General features: G+C 47.4%; 3 protein-coding genes and 1 non-coding gene across 5 annotated transcripts; 2 read left to right on the top strand and 2 right to left on the bottom strand.

The window, feature by feature from the left end:
- The first annotated feature begins 31 nt into the window (after nucleotides 1-31).
- On the top strand, nucleotides 32-910 carry LOC120657348. The gene has a single exon (XM_039935649.1). It carries the CDS (start codon nucleotides 188-190, stop codon nucleotides 644-646), a length of 459 nt encoding a protein of 152 aa, XP_039791583.1. The 5' UTR covers nucleotides 32-187; the 3' UTR covers nucleotides 647-910.
- Nucleotides 911-11086: 10176 nt separating this feature from the next.
- On the bottom strand, nucleotides 11087-13443 carry LOC120657346 (metal tolerance protein 3-like). Its single transcript, XM_039935646.1, has 7 exons — nucleotides 13186-13443; nucleotides 12893-13083; nucleotides 12590-12788; nucleotides 12261-12439; nucleotides 11967-12117; nucleotides 11528-11661; nucleotides 11087-11398 (listed from the first exon to the last, which is right to left on the bottom strand). The coding sequence occupies exons 1-7, from the start codon at nucleotides 13373-13375 to the stop codon at nucleotides 11219-11221; spliced, it is 1224 nt and encodes a 407-aa protein (XP_039791580.1). The 5' UTR covers nucleotides 13376-13443; the 3' UTR covers nucleotides 11087-11218.
- On the top strand, nucleotides 13274-16637 carry LOC120657347 (DNA-3-methyladenine glycosylase-like). 2 transcript variants are annotated; one of them, XM_039935648.1, is made up of 7 exons: nucleotides 13274-13422; nucleotides 14385-14837; nucleotides 15037-15108; nucleotides 15209-15332; nucleotides 15985-16055; nucleotides 16147-16204; nucleotides 16292-16622. In XM_039935648.1, exons 2-7 carry the CDS (start codon nucleotides 14433-14435, stop codon nucleotides 16453-16455), a joined length of 894 nt encoding a protein of 297 aa, XP_039791582.1. In that variant the 5' UTR covers nucleotides 13274-13422; nucleotides 14385-14432; the 3' UTR covers nucleotides 16456-16622. The 2 variants fall into 2 exon arrangements, with proteins under 2 accessions (XP_039791582.1, XP_039791581.1); XM_039935647.1 differs by lacking the exon at nucleotides 13274-13422 and having other exon boundaries at nucleotides 13801-14837; nucleotides 16292-16637.
- Nucleotides 16638-16714: 77 nt separating this feature from the next.
- TRNAS-GCU lies at nucleotides 16715-16796 on the bottom strand. The gene has a single exon. It is a non-coding gene; the product is annotated as a tRNA-Ser (tRNA).
- Between the last annotated feature and the right edge of the window lie 1120 nt (nucleotides 16797-17916).

The raw sequence follows: 17916 nt of genomic DNA, 5'->3' as shown, positions 1-17916 counted from the left end.
TCTGCCTATATAAACCGCTCCGATCCCTTCTCAGCTTGTTCACTGGCACACCACACGAGCGCGGAAACAAATCCTCTGCAGTAACTGCAGGAGGACTGAGCCGCTGTCACGCGGGCCAGGAGATCACCTGGGCCACACGGCAGTGGTCGAGTCCCACGAGCGCACAGGAACAGCTGAGCTGAGCGACATGGCGAGCGGCGGCTACTACTACGACCAGGGCACGGCGACCTACTTGCCGGCGCCGGCGCCGAGGGCGACGTCCTTCCACCTCTGCGTGTTCCTGGCCACCGCCGCGCTGCTCGGCACCACCACGTTCTACTCGCGCTACGAGTCCGCGGTGGAGAGCCTGGTCGACCAGGTCCGGTTCGCCGTCGTGCTGTCCCCGCTGCTGCTCCTGCTAGCGGTGCAGTACTGGGCGGCCACGTCCGGGTCGCGGACGCGGGGCGGCGGGGTCTCGTCGCTGCTCCTGGGGGACCAGCCCTCCTGGTACGGCGGCGGCGGCTGGGGCCAGCAGCAGCGGGACGGCGCGGGGGCGTCGTCTCCGTGGGGGGTGGCGCTCGCGCTCACGCTCGTGCTGCTGCTCGTCTCGTACCAGTCATGCTTCCGGGACCTGTGGTTCCCGCTGGTCAGCCGCCGGCGAGTTTAGGCCAGAGGTTATCGGATGCTGCCACTTCTTGCAGCGCTGCTCGCCGGCATCCATAAATCGATAGGTACCAGGCAGATTCCGATATGACTGGAGAATTATTGGAGCTTCGAAGGACACGAGTTTGCTGTCTGGATTCTTGAAGCTGTAGTGTCAGACTGACAGTTAGCTCGGCTAGCTACTCCGGGATATGATCAACAATATGCGTGTAATTATTGCAATGATAGAATATTTAATATAATAAATTAAAGAAAGTTCGTGCATCTATCAGCCGCCCAATCGAGTACATTTCATTCTGTTTGTTTGGTTTGTCTGCCAATCAGCTAATAATATTTTTCTCTCACAATAAATCAACACCAACACCGGCCACCAGTACTTTTGCTTTATTTGATCTCCGACTTGTAAGAATTTGTGTGTGAAAAACTGAAAAAACAATTCTTTGCAAGCACTGTTATGTCCACATGTGCCCATTTGCTTCATGAACAATATATACAAAACGCATATTCCCCCGCGCGGTACCACACATCGCCGCAAATAATAAGGCCGTTAAAAAGGCGAAAAGATAAAGCCAAACAAGAGTTGTTGGCATACATTAAGGTAACCATTTGCAACCATTATATTTAACGAATCTAAATTTTAAGAAGTATAAAGAAAATGTGGAATCTGCTTAGTATTCCTGACTTTCGGCAACAAGACAAGAATCTGGCAACTTTCCTTCTCCGCTTTCGGCCACTGATGGGTGACAAAAGGAACTTTCTGAGATAATAACCGTGTGGGGCTTGATCCTTCAGCTACCCCACTGCACACATGCCGCGCGCCCAAAAGCAAAAGAAGCGACTATTCCAGATTCTTATTCGCTGTGTTCACTTGGCTGTGGCTAGTGACTGGTGCTGATTTGTTATGAGAGAACAATACCGCTGATTGGCTGGTAGCTGGTGGCTGGTGTTGATTTAGTATGAGAGAACATTACTGCTGGCTGGTTGGCTGACAAACCAAGCAAACATAGTAATTTCCTGCTACTTGCAGGTCTCCTGTCCCTTTTACGATTGTTTTCCTTACCCGTCTGCACATTATGATTGTTCACTACTCCTACGGTATAATAAAAACTCCGCCGGCCGGATCCCACCAGGAATTTTTACTAACCCAGACGTGGAGTTGGATCTAGGATCCGAGGAGTGCCACTAGAGCTATCTAGCCAATTCAACTAGATCGAGTTATGTGTCGCTCTTACCTGAGTATCAGAACTTGCATAATTATTGTATCTATACTATAAAGATCGAAAATAATTGAAATTTTTTTTCACCCAAATCGAGTCCACCATATCCTGTCGGTGTTTACCGCCAAGCCTGCTCAGGGATACCCTTAGCAGTAGGGTTTGTAGGTAGGGATCGACTACTCTAGAACTCGATGGTACAAGGAACACAAAGATTTGGACAGGTTCGGGCCGCGAGTTTGCGCAATACCCTACGTCATGTGTGGTTTATATTGCCTTAGGTGTTGATGATTGTTTGGAGGGGGGTCCCAGCCCGCCCTTATATATCCGGGGGGACAGGGTTACATGGAAAGTCCTAGCCGAATACAGTTGGAGTCCTACTACAACACAATCGGGTAGTTTCCTTTGTACTGCAGCTAGTTCTACGCCTATTCGAGTAGTTACAAAAGAGGTAAGGTACATCCATGAGCCATCCCTTACTCTAGAACATTCTATGTCTATAAGCAGTCCCGTTGTCCCGGGTCTGACAAGCCCCCGAGCTCTTCGTAGCCGAGTTCCGCAGGCGTCGAGTACTTGGCTGGGCGTCTTCGAGTTCTTCAAGTAATCAGAACCTCCTCCTGGTTGCTTCTGGTCCTTCCTTCAGATACGTCGAGTAGTCCTTCAAGTACTTCCGTTTGCTTCGAGGCTGTGAGGTGCTCAAGCCCCGAAATCTTGATCATATATGGCGCGCGAAGTACTCGCGCTCCATATGGAGTAGCCCCCGAGCCTTAGGTTGAATCGCAGAATCAGGCTGAGGGTTACTTCAGTCTTTTTCCTTCTCTATTTTCCAAAAAAATTGAAAAATAAATCTCTGATGCCTATATCCAGCAGCCCCCGAGCCTTAAATCAAAATCCCTTTTGCTGCGAGTAGCCCCCGAGCGTAGATTTGGAATTAAGGATTTAAGTGGTGGCATCAGATTTTATCCTTCAGATTATTTGCAGGATTCATCAGATCCGGAATCCGAAAAGACCTCTTTTTCGGGTAAAATCCCAAAAAAATGATGCAATTGGATCCACCACACTGATTGCACCCGAAATAATTTCAGGAATAAAACTCGGAATATACGGCTCTTTATTCAGTGCTCACATGAGACGTTACTATTTGGAGAATCTGCATTATTGTAGCTTTGACTGCGCCCATGAATGCTGTCATGAATGCGTCCGTGAAATGTGCACTGTTGATTCACGGGGTCTCCTTCAGCAAGTCTCCTTGTGGCTATAAAAGTTAGGGGAGAGGCCTTTGCCAGAAGCACCAAAGTATAGCGATTATGACTTTTTCTTGGTGTTCTTGCTCTCGCCCTCCTAAGATTTGTGTAGTTCCTTCCAACAAAAGATGCTAGAAGAGAACTTGCGAGTGACAAGAGAAGTATCCGCTGCCTCCTCCTGCATCCCTAATGCCCTTGTCGGATCCATGCAGGACATCATGTCCTTGCATCTTCCAATGAGGCAGTTTTGGGGTCGTTGGGTTGAGTCTTGTTGTGTCACATCCTTGGGGTTGTCTGTTTCTAGGTGCCCAAGAACTGACATATCTGGCGGGAAAGCTTGATCTTGCCACAAAGTGTTAAGGGAGAAAGATAAATTTCTCTACAAGATGCTACAAGAGGACTTGCGAGGTGATTACTGTAATCTGCCTCCATACTCTTGTAGCTTATCTCCCTGAATACGAATATTTTTATTCCCGAAATGGGAATAATAAGTTTGTACTTAGTCACGGCCTCGGGTCGATCTAGCTACAGCATGCTTCTCAGGATGCCAAGAAGTGTGCGTGCAGACCCGAATCATTTTGTAAAGTTATGTAAAAAGTACTCGAGTTGTAATGTCAAGTAGTTGTACTGTGTCGAGTACTTATCCTTATTTTGGAATGTAACCCCAGTTAAGGAAAAAGGGTGTCGAGTAGTTAATTAGGGATGTGAGTGTTTTCTTTTCCAGAATGTAATCTCAGAAAAAGGAATGTCTCTTTTAAATCCCGTTTTTTCCGCGATTTGCAACGGATTGTTGGTCTATTGGGTGTTTTTACCATGTTTGCCACCGTCATTATAAAATAAAATGGTGACTTAGGTTTTACCCCACCGGCCGCCACTAGTTTTTACTGCTTTATATCTGTCTTTCGCTCTCAAGCTCCCAAATCCAAAGTTCTTGCTCCTTGTCGTTCTCCATCCTTCTCTTAGGGTTTCCGCCAGTTTATGCGCGTGAAGCGATCCGTAGACTTCCGGATGGCCCCCAAGAAAGCGACCAAGGGGAAGGGTGTGGCTGCAGAGCCAACCCATGATGAGGGTTGGAACACAAGTAAGTGTTCTCAATCTGACTTAGGTTCTCTGGTGTCACAGGGTCTTTTAGTTCCCAAATCTGTTATCCAATGGCGTCTTGCCTTGGGTTCAGATCATCCATATGAAAATACGGGGGAAATTGTTGCTTTCACCTCATACTTGGAACGAGGATTGGGGTTTCCTTGCTCTTCTTTCTTTTCTGGACTCCTGCGCTACTATAGGATCCAGTTGCATCATCTGACCCCAAATTTCTTTGTCTATATTTCCATCTTCGTGCATTTATGCGAAACTTTTCTGGGCATCGAGCCCCATTTTGGACTCTTTCGCTTTCTTTTTCATTTGAAACCACAACCCAATAGATTCGTCTTAGATGTAGTAGGGGGCGCGAGTCTCCAACTTAGGGAAAGGAAGGATAGAGTATATATCCCTTATGACCTTAGTAATAAAGTAATCGAATGGAAACCCCAATTGGTTCTATATCGAGAACAAGTCGAGAAGTTTTCCATCCATTACCCACGGCCTTCCAATCCAATGGCCCGAATGGAATAAAAAATCAGCCGACGAGAGTCAGATCTCTGAACTACTCGCGCGGATTGCCATTTTAAGGCAAAGTATGTTGACTGGGGAAACAATCATGTTTGACTGGATGAAGCGAAGAATCCAGCCATTGCAGGCTCGGGAATCGCTTGGATTCCAGTATCAGGGAACAACTTATCCGTCAAGATACTCGAAGAAAGAGATCTCGGATGATGTAGTTTTTAGTCGAATGCAACGACTTCTGAAGAATGTAAATACTATCCTAGTTATTCCTGGTACATTTTCTGCTGCGAATCCACCGAAGCAGGTACTTGATAAGGGTAGCCGATTCATAGAAATCGAGTACTTTACCATAGTGTAAATCTGATAGGATTTGATTTCTGTAGGAGGACGTGGATCGCTTTAAGAGTAGTCCTTCGCTACCAGACATTTATTTGCTCTTTTGTTCTTCCAATTTCCTCAATCTGTTAATCAAATCTTAGTATGCTCATATGAGATTTCATATGAATAGTACTGATGTCCAGACTTGATTATGCAGATGAGGAAGTGTCTGGAGAAAGGAGTGGTGGGGAGCACAGCTCCACTCCAAGTGCTGATGCCCAGACCGAGCGCCTGAGGAGTACTCGGTCAGTGGCGAGGAAGCATAGCAGCTCCTCCAAAACTACTAGCGACAGGTGAATAGCTAGTTATATTTGCAATCGAGTACTTTTTAATTGTCGATTTGCAAGTTTTGATTTGTGTTTTTGCTTTTCTAAGTCCGGCGGTTAAGATGCCACGGACCTCATCAACTGGGGATGATACTGCGGTGGTACAAACTGTCCCCTCCACCACAGTGGACCCGTCAAGTGGGATTGGGACTACTCCTTCAGCGAGTAGTTTCGATATAAATAAGACCATCGATGCGGGTAAGCTGGCGGTGATTACAAAGCCTGCCCGCAAATTTGGCGTCAAGGGGTTTGCCCTCATAAGAGCTTCTACGTAAGTTCTTTAGAACTTGTATATGTAGGATCTGTTTTGAATCTAGTAGTTTGTAACTACTTTGTCTTTGCAGAGATGCGGTCCTGGGAGAGGACGTGGGAGCTGAGAGCCACTCGGCTTCTCAGCTGGAGCTGGGGAAGCCCCCGAGTACTCCCGATATGAGTGCTCGTGATGCGGAGGCTATGGTCGACTCCATACTTCTGGATTCTCCTTTACCCCATTCTGAGAGGGCCAACGAGGAGATCCCGGAAGGTGGTGGAAGCGTCAAGCTTCCGGAAGAAGGAGAAGGCGAGAAGCTTCCTGAAGGAGGCGATAATAAACAGCCTGCGGAGACCCCTGCAGGTAAGCTTGTAGTGCCTTGCAGGAAAAGTATCCTTTTATTTGCCCTTATTGTAATTTAAGTGGCATGTTCTTCCTTTAGGTTCCCAAGTCACATGGAATACTGTAGGAAAAATTGAAGAAGTGCCCAAGAGGGCTGTTACAGAGGTGGTGGCGAGTGCTTTCCAGGTCACATCGGGAAGCAATTTGCCAAGAGAGAATGTGGAGCTAGCTGTCAAGCTGCTAGAAGTAAGTAGTCGAATACTTTGAATACTTTTGGAGTAGATCGAGTAGTATTCTGATCTTTTTGTTTTGCAGGAAGCACTGGAACGAATGAGTGTCCAGTCTCTAGATGAGACAGAGCTAAATGCTCTCAAAGAGAGGGTTAAAACGCTCTCTTCTGAGAAGGCTGCTCTTGAGGGGAAGCTGAAGAAGCTTTCCCAATCAAAGAAAGGTTAGTCTTTAGCATTTGATATGCACTCGACTAGTAGATCTGCTTAGTGTTTATAAGATTTTCTTTTTATCGAGTACACAGCTTGTGCAGAATCTTTAAAGATTCAAGAAAGCTTGGTACTGGATCTAAAGATTCTTATGTACCGCAACGCAGATGAAATAGAGAAGCTTAAGAAGATCAAGGAGGACTCTGACCGTGAGGCCGCGACGGTGCTGCAACAACTCAAGACTTTGTCAGAGTCTCGAGACTCGATGCAGCGAGAACTCATGGAGCTGAGAGAAGTCAGAGATGCTGCCCTGGAGGTGACGGAGGCCATGGACATCCCACAAGAGGATGGGGACGAATCGCTCACGCTGGCTAGAAGGCTTCGCAGGGTGTCTGGAGCCTTCGAGAGGTTTGTCTCCGACATCACCCGTCAGTACGTAGGTCACATGCTTGGGCTGGTGAAGTCTTATTGGCCAACCACTCGTCTGGACGCTCCTTGGACAAGGTGCCAAGGCTGACTGTACAGAAGATCAGTTCCGTGAGTATTTGTTGGAAACCTCCGGGGTGGCTGATCAGATTGTAGAAGCCTTGAGTAGGGCAGAGTCTCCTTAAGCTTGTCTTGTAATTGAATTGGCGTGTGAGCCAGAAGTACTTTGAACAAATGTTGGATATTTGTATAATGTTAAGTACTTAGTGGTAGGATTATGGAATCCTTTATTGTGTCGAGTAGTTGTACTCAAGGGTCCTGAGTGTAGGCAGTATTGCGGCCACTCAGTTATAACAGTAGATACGATGCATTGTATCCGTAAGTGCCACGGGAGGCATTCTCGAATAGAATCGAATCTGTATGGTTATGAAACCATGGTGCTAACCGGTTAGGATTGAATCCCTCGGGATTAACCAAGTGGGAATAGCACTATGGGGGTGTTCAAAGCCGTAGCTTAGTATGGGTTTCCTTCTCAAAGGAAATGTTTTATTAGCGCGTAGCTATTGTGGACTTTATTGTCCAAATCGGGGGAGATCTTATTTAGAGTATCTAGGAGGTATAAGGGGTTTCTTGATAGATAAGAGGACAGTCAGCTCTCAACAACTACTTAGAGTACTAAGGGAAAACATGAGTTCTTTTTGTATCTCAAGCAAGCGAGTAGTACCCGTCAAGTACTCGAGTCAAAAAGACTCCGTAGCGGAGATTCCCATAGTAAACTAAGCAAGCGGGAAACTTGTGTCACCTTATTTTAGAGTATCATGAACTTACCCGTGCTCCTTAAGGGATTTTCGTAGTTGACAATTTATGATAGACCTTGTTTGGTTACCCAGATAGTATGCAGCTGTTTACGAAAATGGGCCAAACTATTCGATCGTATCGAGTAGTATGTCATTTAATGGACTGGATTGGTTTCTGGAATAGGACTGTTAGGATTGAACTCCGTTGAGTTAACCAAGACGTGAATATTCTTGAAACATCCCAAACTTACTCGAGCAGAGCGAGTAAGGTGTCCTACCTGAGGACTGGAGTAACTCTTAGGCAAGTCTGTTAGGTACTAACCCCGTCGAGTTGTCCAAGACGAAGGTGCCGAAAGAGTATCCAAGACCTATTCGAGCTAGCGAGTAGGGTGTCCTTTAACCAAGGACTGGAGTAATCCTTAAGATAGAACTGTTAGGTACAAACCCCGTCGGGTTGCCCAAGATGTAAATGTCTAAAGGATATCCAAAGCTTACTCGAGCGAGGCGAGTAAGGTGTCCCTTTAACTAGGAACTGGAGTAATCTTTAAGACAGAACTGTTAGGTACGAACCCCGTCGGGTTGCCCAAGACGTAAATGTCAGAAAGATATCCAAAACTTACTCGAGCGAGGCGAGTAAGGTGTCCCTTGAACTAGGAACTGGAGTAATCTTTAAGACAGAACTGTTAGGTACGAACCCCGTCGGGTTGCCCAAGACGTAAATGTCAGAAAGATATCCAAAACTTACTCGAGCGAGGCGAGGAAGGTGTCCTTTTAACTAAGGACTGGATTAACTCTTAGGACAAGTCTGTTAGGTACTAACCCCGTCGGGTTGCCCAAGATGAAGGTGCCAAACGAGTATCCAAAACCTACTCGGGCGGGGCAAATAGGGTGTCCTACCAGAGGACTAGAGTGTCTTTTAGGACAGAACTGTTAGATACGAACCCCGTCGAGTTGCCCAAGACGTAAATGCCCAAAAAGCACTCAAGTATGAACCGTAAAAACCGCTCGATAGCTGCTCGAGCTGAGCAAGGCTTTCGAGATGGGGTACTGATCGTGTGAGCGAGAGCCAAGTAGTCGATATATGAAAAATCAACTTTGTTTGGATTTGTCGAAATTACGATAGCTATAAAGTGACCGACTCTGACTCTTAAGACGTACCCCTTGCTCGTTTGACATGAGCAATGGTTTACATGACTCGATAAAATTTATTCGAAGAAGGAACTTAGTCGATATGATGATCGACTAAATTCAAGGTAGAACTAGTCGATGCAGAGGTCGACTAGATTTATCGGTGGTGTCTCCTTCAGGAGAGGTGCCCCAAGGGCCTTGCGGAGTGAGTCACACTGGAAGATCGTGTGAGAGCTCTTTGTGTGGATAAAGCACTTGCGTAGCAGTACTTTGTTGATCCTGTTTCCGCTCTGAGACGATTCACCTTGATGCTGGGTGCATGGTTTACCCTGAGGGCGGTTATTGATGGTTGCCGGCTTGTGCTTCTTGAAGGGAGCGGAAGCCCTTGGCGGGATGCGGTAGTTAGAAGAAGGGATGTATACCTCGACTTCCTCCCGTTCCTTTCTCCTTGAGATGATGATTTTGCGCACGTCGCGCCTAACGTTGATCACGCTGCGGAGGTCGTAGTTGGAGTAGTCGTAGTTGTCGCCTTGTTGTTCTTGTAGGGTGTTAGCGAGGCGCTGACGCCTGAACGCCCTCTTCTGGTTGAGCAGGCGACGACGTTCATAGAGATCTTCTGCTGGATGCTGTTTGTCCAGTTGGATGGTGACGGTCACCGTTGGGGGAGGGGGAGCAGGTAGATCCTCCTTGGTAGTGACTTGGGCTTCTGTGATTGTAGGAGGACTAGTTTCCATCCTGCCGGAAAGGTACTCATTGAAATCATTAGAATTGTAGTCGTCGAGGTTGAGACGCTCCGTGGGATCGCCCTCATGTTCTTCTGCGATACGAACCATGAGGATTTCATGACAGAGGTCTTGAATTTCTTGATCTTGTTTGCTTGAGGACGTGTCTAAAGGAGTGCTATGTTGGTAAGGCAGATCAGCTAGCTGTGAGGCAGAAGCGCTGGGATCTTGTGCCTTCCTGAGGTGCACTGTCCGTCCTTGCGGCGTTGCATATATAATCAGGTTAGGGAGGGAGTCTTGATCTGACTTGAGGTTCTTAGCCGAGTTGGACTCGACTTGCTTACTATACTGGATTAGGTCGTCCAGTTGTTCCTCCGGGTCGGAGGAGTACTCGGATACGGAGTCGGTTAGCCCACCGATTTTTGAGTATGTATGCTTTAGGTGAGCGAGGAGCGGTATGCCCATCTCTATACAGAGAGCGTTCTCGTTCATCCAGTGTAGCCATGATTGAGTAGGAGTTAGCCCCTCATGCTCCTTAATCCAGGGTTTGTCATAGATTGAGTCGCTGTATTGTTCTGGGGCCTTGGCTTTTTCTTTTTTAAGCTTGGCCAGTTCCCAAAGAGCGTCGGCATGCTCAGTTGGTTTGGCCATGACGTCCATGAACAGCTCGAAATTATCTGACCACTCTTCAAGATCGTCAAATGGTTCAAAGTTCTCGAGACTGTTCATGATGCGGTCAAAGTCCTGATCGAACTTGGACTCGACTGGTTTCGGAGTTCGAGTGTGAGCAGGTTTCGGTGAAGGGCTCTGAGGTATTATGGGGATAGATGGTCCTATCCAAACAAGCCGGGGGTTTGTCTTACAAGCTCCCCCGCAGATTCCTCCTCCTGATTTCTGCTCTTTGTTTTGCAGAGTGCTTTCAGCTACCTTAATGCAGTTAGCAAGTTTTGAACTTACCCGATCGATCCCTGAGAGCATGTCGCCCGACCTCTTCTGCGGCGGGTTTGGTGCGTTAGGGTTCTGCTGTAGCGCAGATGGGCTGAGAGCAGTTCTGCGAGTTTAATGCAGCCCTCGATTGATCGTGAAACTCGATCTACTCCAGCGAGTAGTTATGAGCTTTTGATCTTGGGGCGCTTGATTGTCTTCAGATGAGCCAGGTATTTTCCAAGAGTTTTGGAAAAGTAAGGCTTTTCGGAGTCAGAATTTGTGTCGAACTCGACCAAACCAAGAGTTCGGTTTTGAGTTGTCACGTTTACTGGGTTGCCCAAGTCGAGTTCAGGTAGAACTCTTTTCTCATCGAGATCCGCGGACTCGCGGATGCCGGCGAGTTGGGAGCGGATTTTCGATTTAGGCGAGTTAAGCGTGACCAGGTGGCTGGAAAAGCCTCCCGTTCCATCAGCCGTGCAAGCCCAGGAACCGAAAACGAAAGTCGTGCCTTCTGGGACGCTGTTGGCGTTGCTTGATCCGGCCATCGAATTCGTTGGTGAACTCTCCGAATCCCCTACCTGGCGCGCCAGCTGTCGGTATTTTACAGGTTATATCCTGCATTACTCCCGTAAGGCATCCGTGCAGCCCTTATTTTACAGGTGGAAAGGAAATTAAATTTTATCATTGAGTTTATCGCTGAACCCCGTTGCGTTCAAAGACGTTAAAAGACAGCATGATGCTCTTAGTTAAATCCAACATCTTACACGAGTATGTGAAAATCTCTCAAGGATCAGTAGCTGGCAGCCTGCTCCGTACTTTGTGTTCAGGCTTATGAGTGCTCTCAAAATCAATATGAACAAATGCCCGCTCAACTTCAGGCAGCTTCTCGATCTTCTCCTGCAGTGCTTCGCCGATGGTGTGTGCCTCTCGTAGCCGCATATCCTCTGAGAGTTCAATGTCAACCTACGATATTGCAAGAATATATCATACCATAGGAACAAGATCACACAACACTAATAGCAGGAGATGGGAAGGAGGGGTAGGGACACAAAAGTTTGCTAATGTTCTTCAAACGCTAAATTGTTAACTGACCTCGACGAAGTAGAGAGCTCCGAAGCTGTAAGCTCTAACAGTGTCAACCCGCTTGACTCGTGTGTCATGCTTCATGGCGAGGTAGGTCAGCATCTGCAGCATCTCTGGAGGGGCACATCGGCCCACTAGGGTAACTGGAGAAAGAAAAAACAGTCACAAGCTGTCAAGCTGATCAGGCACTCAGAGCGTAAAGCGCTACTAATGATGCATATCTTCCTCTGCTGAGTGCTGATCAATAATGATAATCTCTATAGTAACCGGCAACAGTGAGAGGATAACCAATCTTCCATCTAACTTTTAGCTTGTTTTCCTATAAAGGTTTCTTTTCTTTTCCTTTTTGAGTTTCATCAGCTATCCTAGTCTCGGTGCTCTTAAATGGGTCGAATAAGCATTTCTGGAATTTCATGACATTTGGGAATGTAAAGAGTTTTGGAAGTACCTGCATTTTCTAACACAGTTTTGGACCAGTTCACAATGGTATATACAGCAAGCACTACAGCCCCCGCAGGGTCAATCCACCATAAGAATTTGTCCCCAAGAACAGCAGCCACCAGACCGACAACATTGGTTATCACATCAAAATAGTGGTCCTGAATGACACAAGTACAGTTGAATTTGAATAACAAAGTTGATATAAAAAAAATTTATGTACCCAACAATTATTCAAAAAAAATTTTATGTACCCAACTGTCATTGTATGCTCATGTAGTATGGTCAAGGCAGATATTGATACCTTTGCATAAGCCCGGACAATGCTGTTTCCTGAACTCTTGCAGTACAGCCAGAGAGCAAGTTTCACAGCAGTTGCTGAAAGCATGATGGAGTACAACCATATTAGCTGCTCTGAGGTCATCTTCTCGCCAGGTTTATTCTCCACCAGTTGCTCAACAGCTTGGACCAAGACCTGGAAACCTAATACATTGGCGAAGAAACTCATTCTAATTATTCGACAGACACTTGAACAACATTGCATTTGTTTGACAGATAGTAAAATTTAAACATATCGAGATACAGGAGTTCAGTCTTAGAGATGGAGATCTGCCATAGCAAAGATGCCAATACCCAGAGTTGCCATGATGGCAGCAAAGACGATGATCCCAACCGGCTGAACACGCAACTTGCCAATTGGGTACTTGTAAATGTTCACTCTCTTCATCGAAAGGTGTGTGAACCAAAGGATGCCGCCGGCCATGAAATCCAGCAACGAGTCAAGCGTGGATGCTGCAATTGCCATGGACCCCGTCCTGATCGTAGCATACACCTGCCAGTTTCGAATCGCAAACGGATCAGCATACGGTCTTCGGTTCTGATCTGTACCCATGTTCTACTGTAGTAGAATTGCACAGCCTGACGCGGAGAAATTACCTTGAAAACCAGCAGCACAATATTGGCATAGTTGGAAATCTTCATGGCGAACTCGCTCTGCTTCTGCTCCTTGTCCTCAAAGGCCCCATGGTCCGACTCATCCGACTCGAATTCGCCGGGCATGCAGAGCGCCTCCACCTCCTCGAAGGTTCTCAGGGTCGCGAGCTGCTTCTCGTAGTACTCTCTCTCACCTACACCGACGCAGAGGTGAGGAATAAAACTATAAAAGCTCGCATCTCCCTGTGCCCCCACGGAAGTGGTGGCTACTGACTAGCTGCTGGTTGATCTCGCACCTTGGGAGAGGCCTTTAGCGCGGCCGAGGTCGACGTCGGCGGTGCTTTCGGGATCGAGCGCGGGGCGCACCTTGTCGGGCAGCCGCGACAGGAAGCTACTGCGCAGCGACCGAGCCGAGTCCCGGCGCCGCAGAGACGGGGGCCGGCCGCCGGCGCCTAGCAGCGGGGCCCTCCGGTCGTCGGCCTCCATAGAATCGCCGGGTCCGGCTACCTGGACTTCCTCGATTGTGTACAGCGGTATGCTTTTCGCTGACTGTCTTTGGTAAATTCGCTTTTCGTAAAAGGGCGTTTAGTTCCCAAACACAAAAATTTTTGGGTGTCACGTCAATATTTGACCAGATGTCGGGAAAGCTTTTCGAACACTAATTAAAAAACTAATTTCGGAACTCACTTGAAAACCGCGAGACGAATCTTTTGAGACCTTTGACCGCATCATTAGCACATGTGGGTTACTGTAACACTTATAGCTAATTAAGCACTAATTAGGCTCAAAAGATTCGTCTCGTCGTATGCATCCAAATTGTGTAATTAGTTTTGTTATTTAATTACATTTAGTACTTCATATATGTGTTCAAAGGAGAGTTGAAAATTTTTGGTAACTAAACGGCCTCTAAGGTTCGCTCTTTGAGGTTTTGGGTGTTTGGGAATCCAGTTGTAGTTTATCCTATTTTAGTGGTAATCTACAATGTTCTAGAAGCAAAGTCACTCAGAAGTCACAAGTGGTGTGCTCGGCATCGTTTCAGCGGCACCAAGAGGGAAACCTAGGGTAAACTGTTGATGAAACTGCCTAGCTTGGCTGATTGCTAATTGGTGAACGTTTTAACTTTAACATTAGTTTATCCAACAAAAAGATCTAGTATGTATATAAGTGTTAATATATGCTAAAATTTAGCATTTAACTTGAACTCATCCAAACATACCCCAATTCATACTCCCACTAAGCACATATCTCATCAACTAACCTGAAATAGTGAGATTTTGGGTGGATCTTCCAAGAAATTGCTTGTTCTACTTGATTCAGCTCGTAACGTCATCAACTATTTAGTAATGCTTTAGTAGTTGACAATTTTAGTGGTTCGCATGTAAGCAAACTGTATTGACTTCATCATCAATCGAAACTGGCCCAATCTTTGCTATCGACTACTGACCACATCGATTTGCCATGTCAATCAGTTTTTTTTAAAAATAAAGTCAAACAGGAATTTCGCCAGAAACCTTTACGCGGATACGCTTCGTAGCTGACATCGATGCGATCCCTCCGTCTCCGTGCCATCTCGTCCGTCAATTCCACGCACCCCCTTCTCCGCCGAACTCTGGGACTCGAACCTCAACTCTCGCCGTCGACGAACGCCGCCGGCGAGGCATCGCCGATGACCACCTCCGGCGCGCCCACGCCCCCACGCTTCAAGCGCTCCTCCCCCAGGAAGAAGTCTCAGCTAAGGAGCCGCCGCCTCGCCGCCGGAGAGGCCGAGGCTGCTGGGGCCCCGGCGTTGGCGAGAGCGCCGCTTCCCTCACCGCTGGAGGTGGACGCGGTGCCGCGTATTGGGCGCGCATTGCCGCGAGAGTTCTTCGAGGTGGATGCCCTCGACCTCGCCCCCCGCCTCCTCGGCAAGCTTCTGCGCCGCGACGAAGTCATCCTTCGCATCACCGAGGTTACTGTTCTTCAGAATCTCTGCGCTGCGCTCTTGCAAACTTGCAAGAGCGCCAACGCTACATTTCCCTATCTACTAGCTTCTCTCTTTGTTTGGCAAAATGGCGAAATGCTCTTTCTCTGTGGTACTAAATCACTGAAGAACCGAGTTATGTATGATATCCTGACGAAATTTCCTGCAACGAAAATGATTGATTCAGGTGGAGGCCTACAGGCCAAATGATTCCGCATGCCATGGCCGGTTCGGCATCACGGCGAGGACTGCTCCAGTGGTAGGATCAATGCTTCCTTGCAGCGTTCTTTTCTAAGCAGGCAAATTTGGGAGGTCTGGAATTTGGGATTGGGCTAAAATTTGTGCTCCTTTGTGTGTAGTTTGGACCGGGAGGCCATGCATATGTGTATCTATGCTATGGGCTCCACATGATGCTTAATGTTGTTGCTGACATGGAGGGTGTTGGTGCTGCTGTTTTGATCCGGTCATGTTCTCCAGTTACGGGTATGCTCCATCTTTTTTTTTATGCAGTTTGCTTGGGCCATAAGATATGCTACAATTACAGCCTCACACGCTGGCTTGTAGAATGGGAGATGTTAGGGGCTTATGACGATGTTGAAGTTCCTATATGGTTCTTGCTAAGTTGTACTTAATTGAATGTCCAGATCTGTACTAATCTGTACTTATGCTGCGGCTGTAGCTGCACAGCATAGCAGCACGATTGGCTGCAGAATCCGATGACTTGTTGGCTTTTGCAGCAACTGGCTGGCTGCAGCTGCAGTCGCAGCAATCTCCCCAGCTCGAAAGGGAAAATGGGAATTTGTACCACTGGATAGTTTTGTGGTCAGTAGGAACATAGGATTTGTTGAGCATTTTTTCCTCACTTGTCTCCCAACATTTCTTCTTCATGTTGCTCCCAATTTGGGGCAGAAAAGTAAATTAAGTCTCGTTGGTTGGGCAACTGGAGTTCAACCTTTGTCCAAAATCCAATTCTACTAACTGAACATTGTTCCCACTATAAGCTGTAGTTCCTCTACTTTTCCTTTATAAAGGTCTTTGTGTAGTTTCAGACTTTCAGCGTCTCGTGCCTTGTCAATGCAATCTTATACATAACAGTCTAAGCTGGACATAAATTGATTTCATGAAATTGTTGTAGGTCTTGAAACTATTCAGCGGCGCCGAGGTCAACAGACCGAGAAACCAATTCTACTTACAGGGCCAGGAAAGGTACGTGCCTCTTCCCTTGGTTACCCGGTTTTTGTTCTCTCATTGTCCTACACAACTGTGTGAGTATAAGATTTATGTCCACCGTATTCAGGTTGGACAAGCTCTGGGGCTATCCACTGATTGGTCGAACCATCCTCTTTACACACCCGGTATGCTTGGCCGATCTCCCAACATCACCCAGAACCGCTGGATTGGTTCATTTCGCTCACCTAGAAATGATCTGTTTACGCTCTCAGGTGGGTTGGAGGTACTGGACGGGCCAGAGCCGGAGGCCATTCTGGTTGGTCCCCGCGTGGGCATCGATTACGCATCTCCCGAGCATGTCGCAGCGCCGTGGAGGTTCGCCATTGCCGGCACTCCGTGGATCAGCGCTCCCAAAAATACCCTTCGGCCACGCTGAAGACCTGGAGGTAGTACGAGTAAAGCATGAGGATGAACAAACAGATGTCTCGCAAGAAACAGCTTGAGTACAGTTTCCTTCTCCAAAACGTTCATGTGCTTTTTTTGTTTGTTCGAAAACAAAGGATTCCTTTAATTGTACAGAAAGCAGCAAACTATCTACGAGTACCTTCCAATCGCCAATGAACGCTACACACACTGCCTTTGGAACAGCGACTACCAGGTTCAGAGACGTGTACAGAAAAAAAAATAAAAATGAACGACGCCTGAGAGATTCGAACTCTCGCGGGGAAACCCCATGTACTTAGCAGGCACACGCCTTAACCACTCGGCCAAAGCGTCGTTTGATGATTGCAACATGTATAGCCCTTCCTAGTTCATTCCGGTACCCCTTCTCGTTGTTCCGTACCAAAATGAAACCGCCACTCCGTCCCCAGCCGCGTGCCCGCGTCTCCAACGCTCCAACAACTCCAAGCCTTAACCCCATCACCCACCACGGCCTCCGCCACGCGACGATCGCCACCCCGTTCCTGCTCCCCGGCCGATCCGTGCGGCCGCAACCTGTTCCCACCTCTCCGCGGCGTAGATGGAAGGTCCCCAGCGCGTGGCGCCTTCTGCGCCGCGGAATCTGTCGGATTGCAGTCGCCGGTGAGAACTAGATAGGAGGGGACCGGGATGGCGATGTGAGGGCGCGCGTCAGAGTCGAAGTTGGTGGGCGGAAAGAGGGGAGAAACCATGCGGTGTTTGGTTAGGGCTTCCGTTGTGTTTTGGGTGCGAAAGGAGATTAGGGGAGCTGCAGGGGGCTAATCTAGCCTTCTAGGGTTCGGGTCCTCGGCGGACGTCGGGACATGGATGGGTAGCTCAAAAGCTTTGGATGCGTCGAGATTTGGTGGAATTCCTTCGCTCCACTGGCAAATGTTGGCCTCAGTCTTGTGTTCATATATTCAGACTATGAGAGGACTGAAGGTTCAGGCCTATGGGTTCGAAGGGGTGATGCACGTCTTACATATTGCAGCTAGGATTTGGTGCCTAGGAGAACTTGAGAAGGTGGTCTATTACTTGTCGCATGTTTCTTCTCGTTGCCTTTACATAGATTAAAATCATGTGCATATGCACGGTTTCATAGCTACTTGATTTCTCATTTTTCTTGCGATTTTGCAATTGACTATGCAATTGAGTTTGACTGCATTCTGAATCATCTCCTGATTGAACGAAATTGCTGGTTAGATGCGTCCTTTTTTAGCCTTGCACTAGTTTGGTTTCTTGTATCTTGCAGTTTCATGAGTTTGTTATGCTTTGTCTCATATTCTCAATTGGAACATTGATGATTAATTGTGTTCTGTCTGAAGCTAAGAAATGGGATTGCACTTTTTGGTTTGTGATGTTATCAGGATTATGGACTGGTGTCTTGTGTTGAATACATGCATTATGGTTTCAGTGGTAGCTTGTTATTATATTTTTT

This window comes from Panicum virgatum, chromosome 1N (assembly GCF_016808335.1).
Source record: "Panicum virgatum strain AP13 chromosome 1N, P.virgatum_v5, whole genome shotgun sequence".
In the NCBI taxonomy this organism is placed as follows: Eukaryota; Viridiplantae; Streptophyta; class Magnoliopsida; order Poales; family Poaceae; genus Panicum; species Panicum virgatum.
Note: the sequence above shows the minus strand (reverse complement) of the source record. Positions and strands in the feature narration are given on the sequence as shown.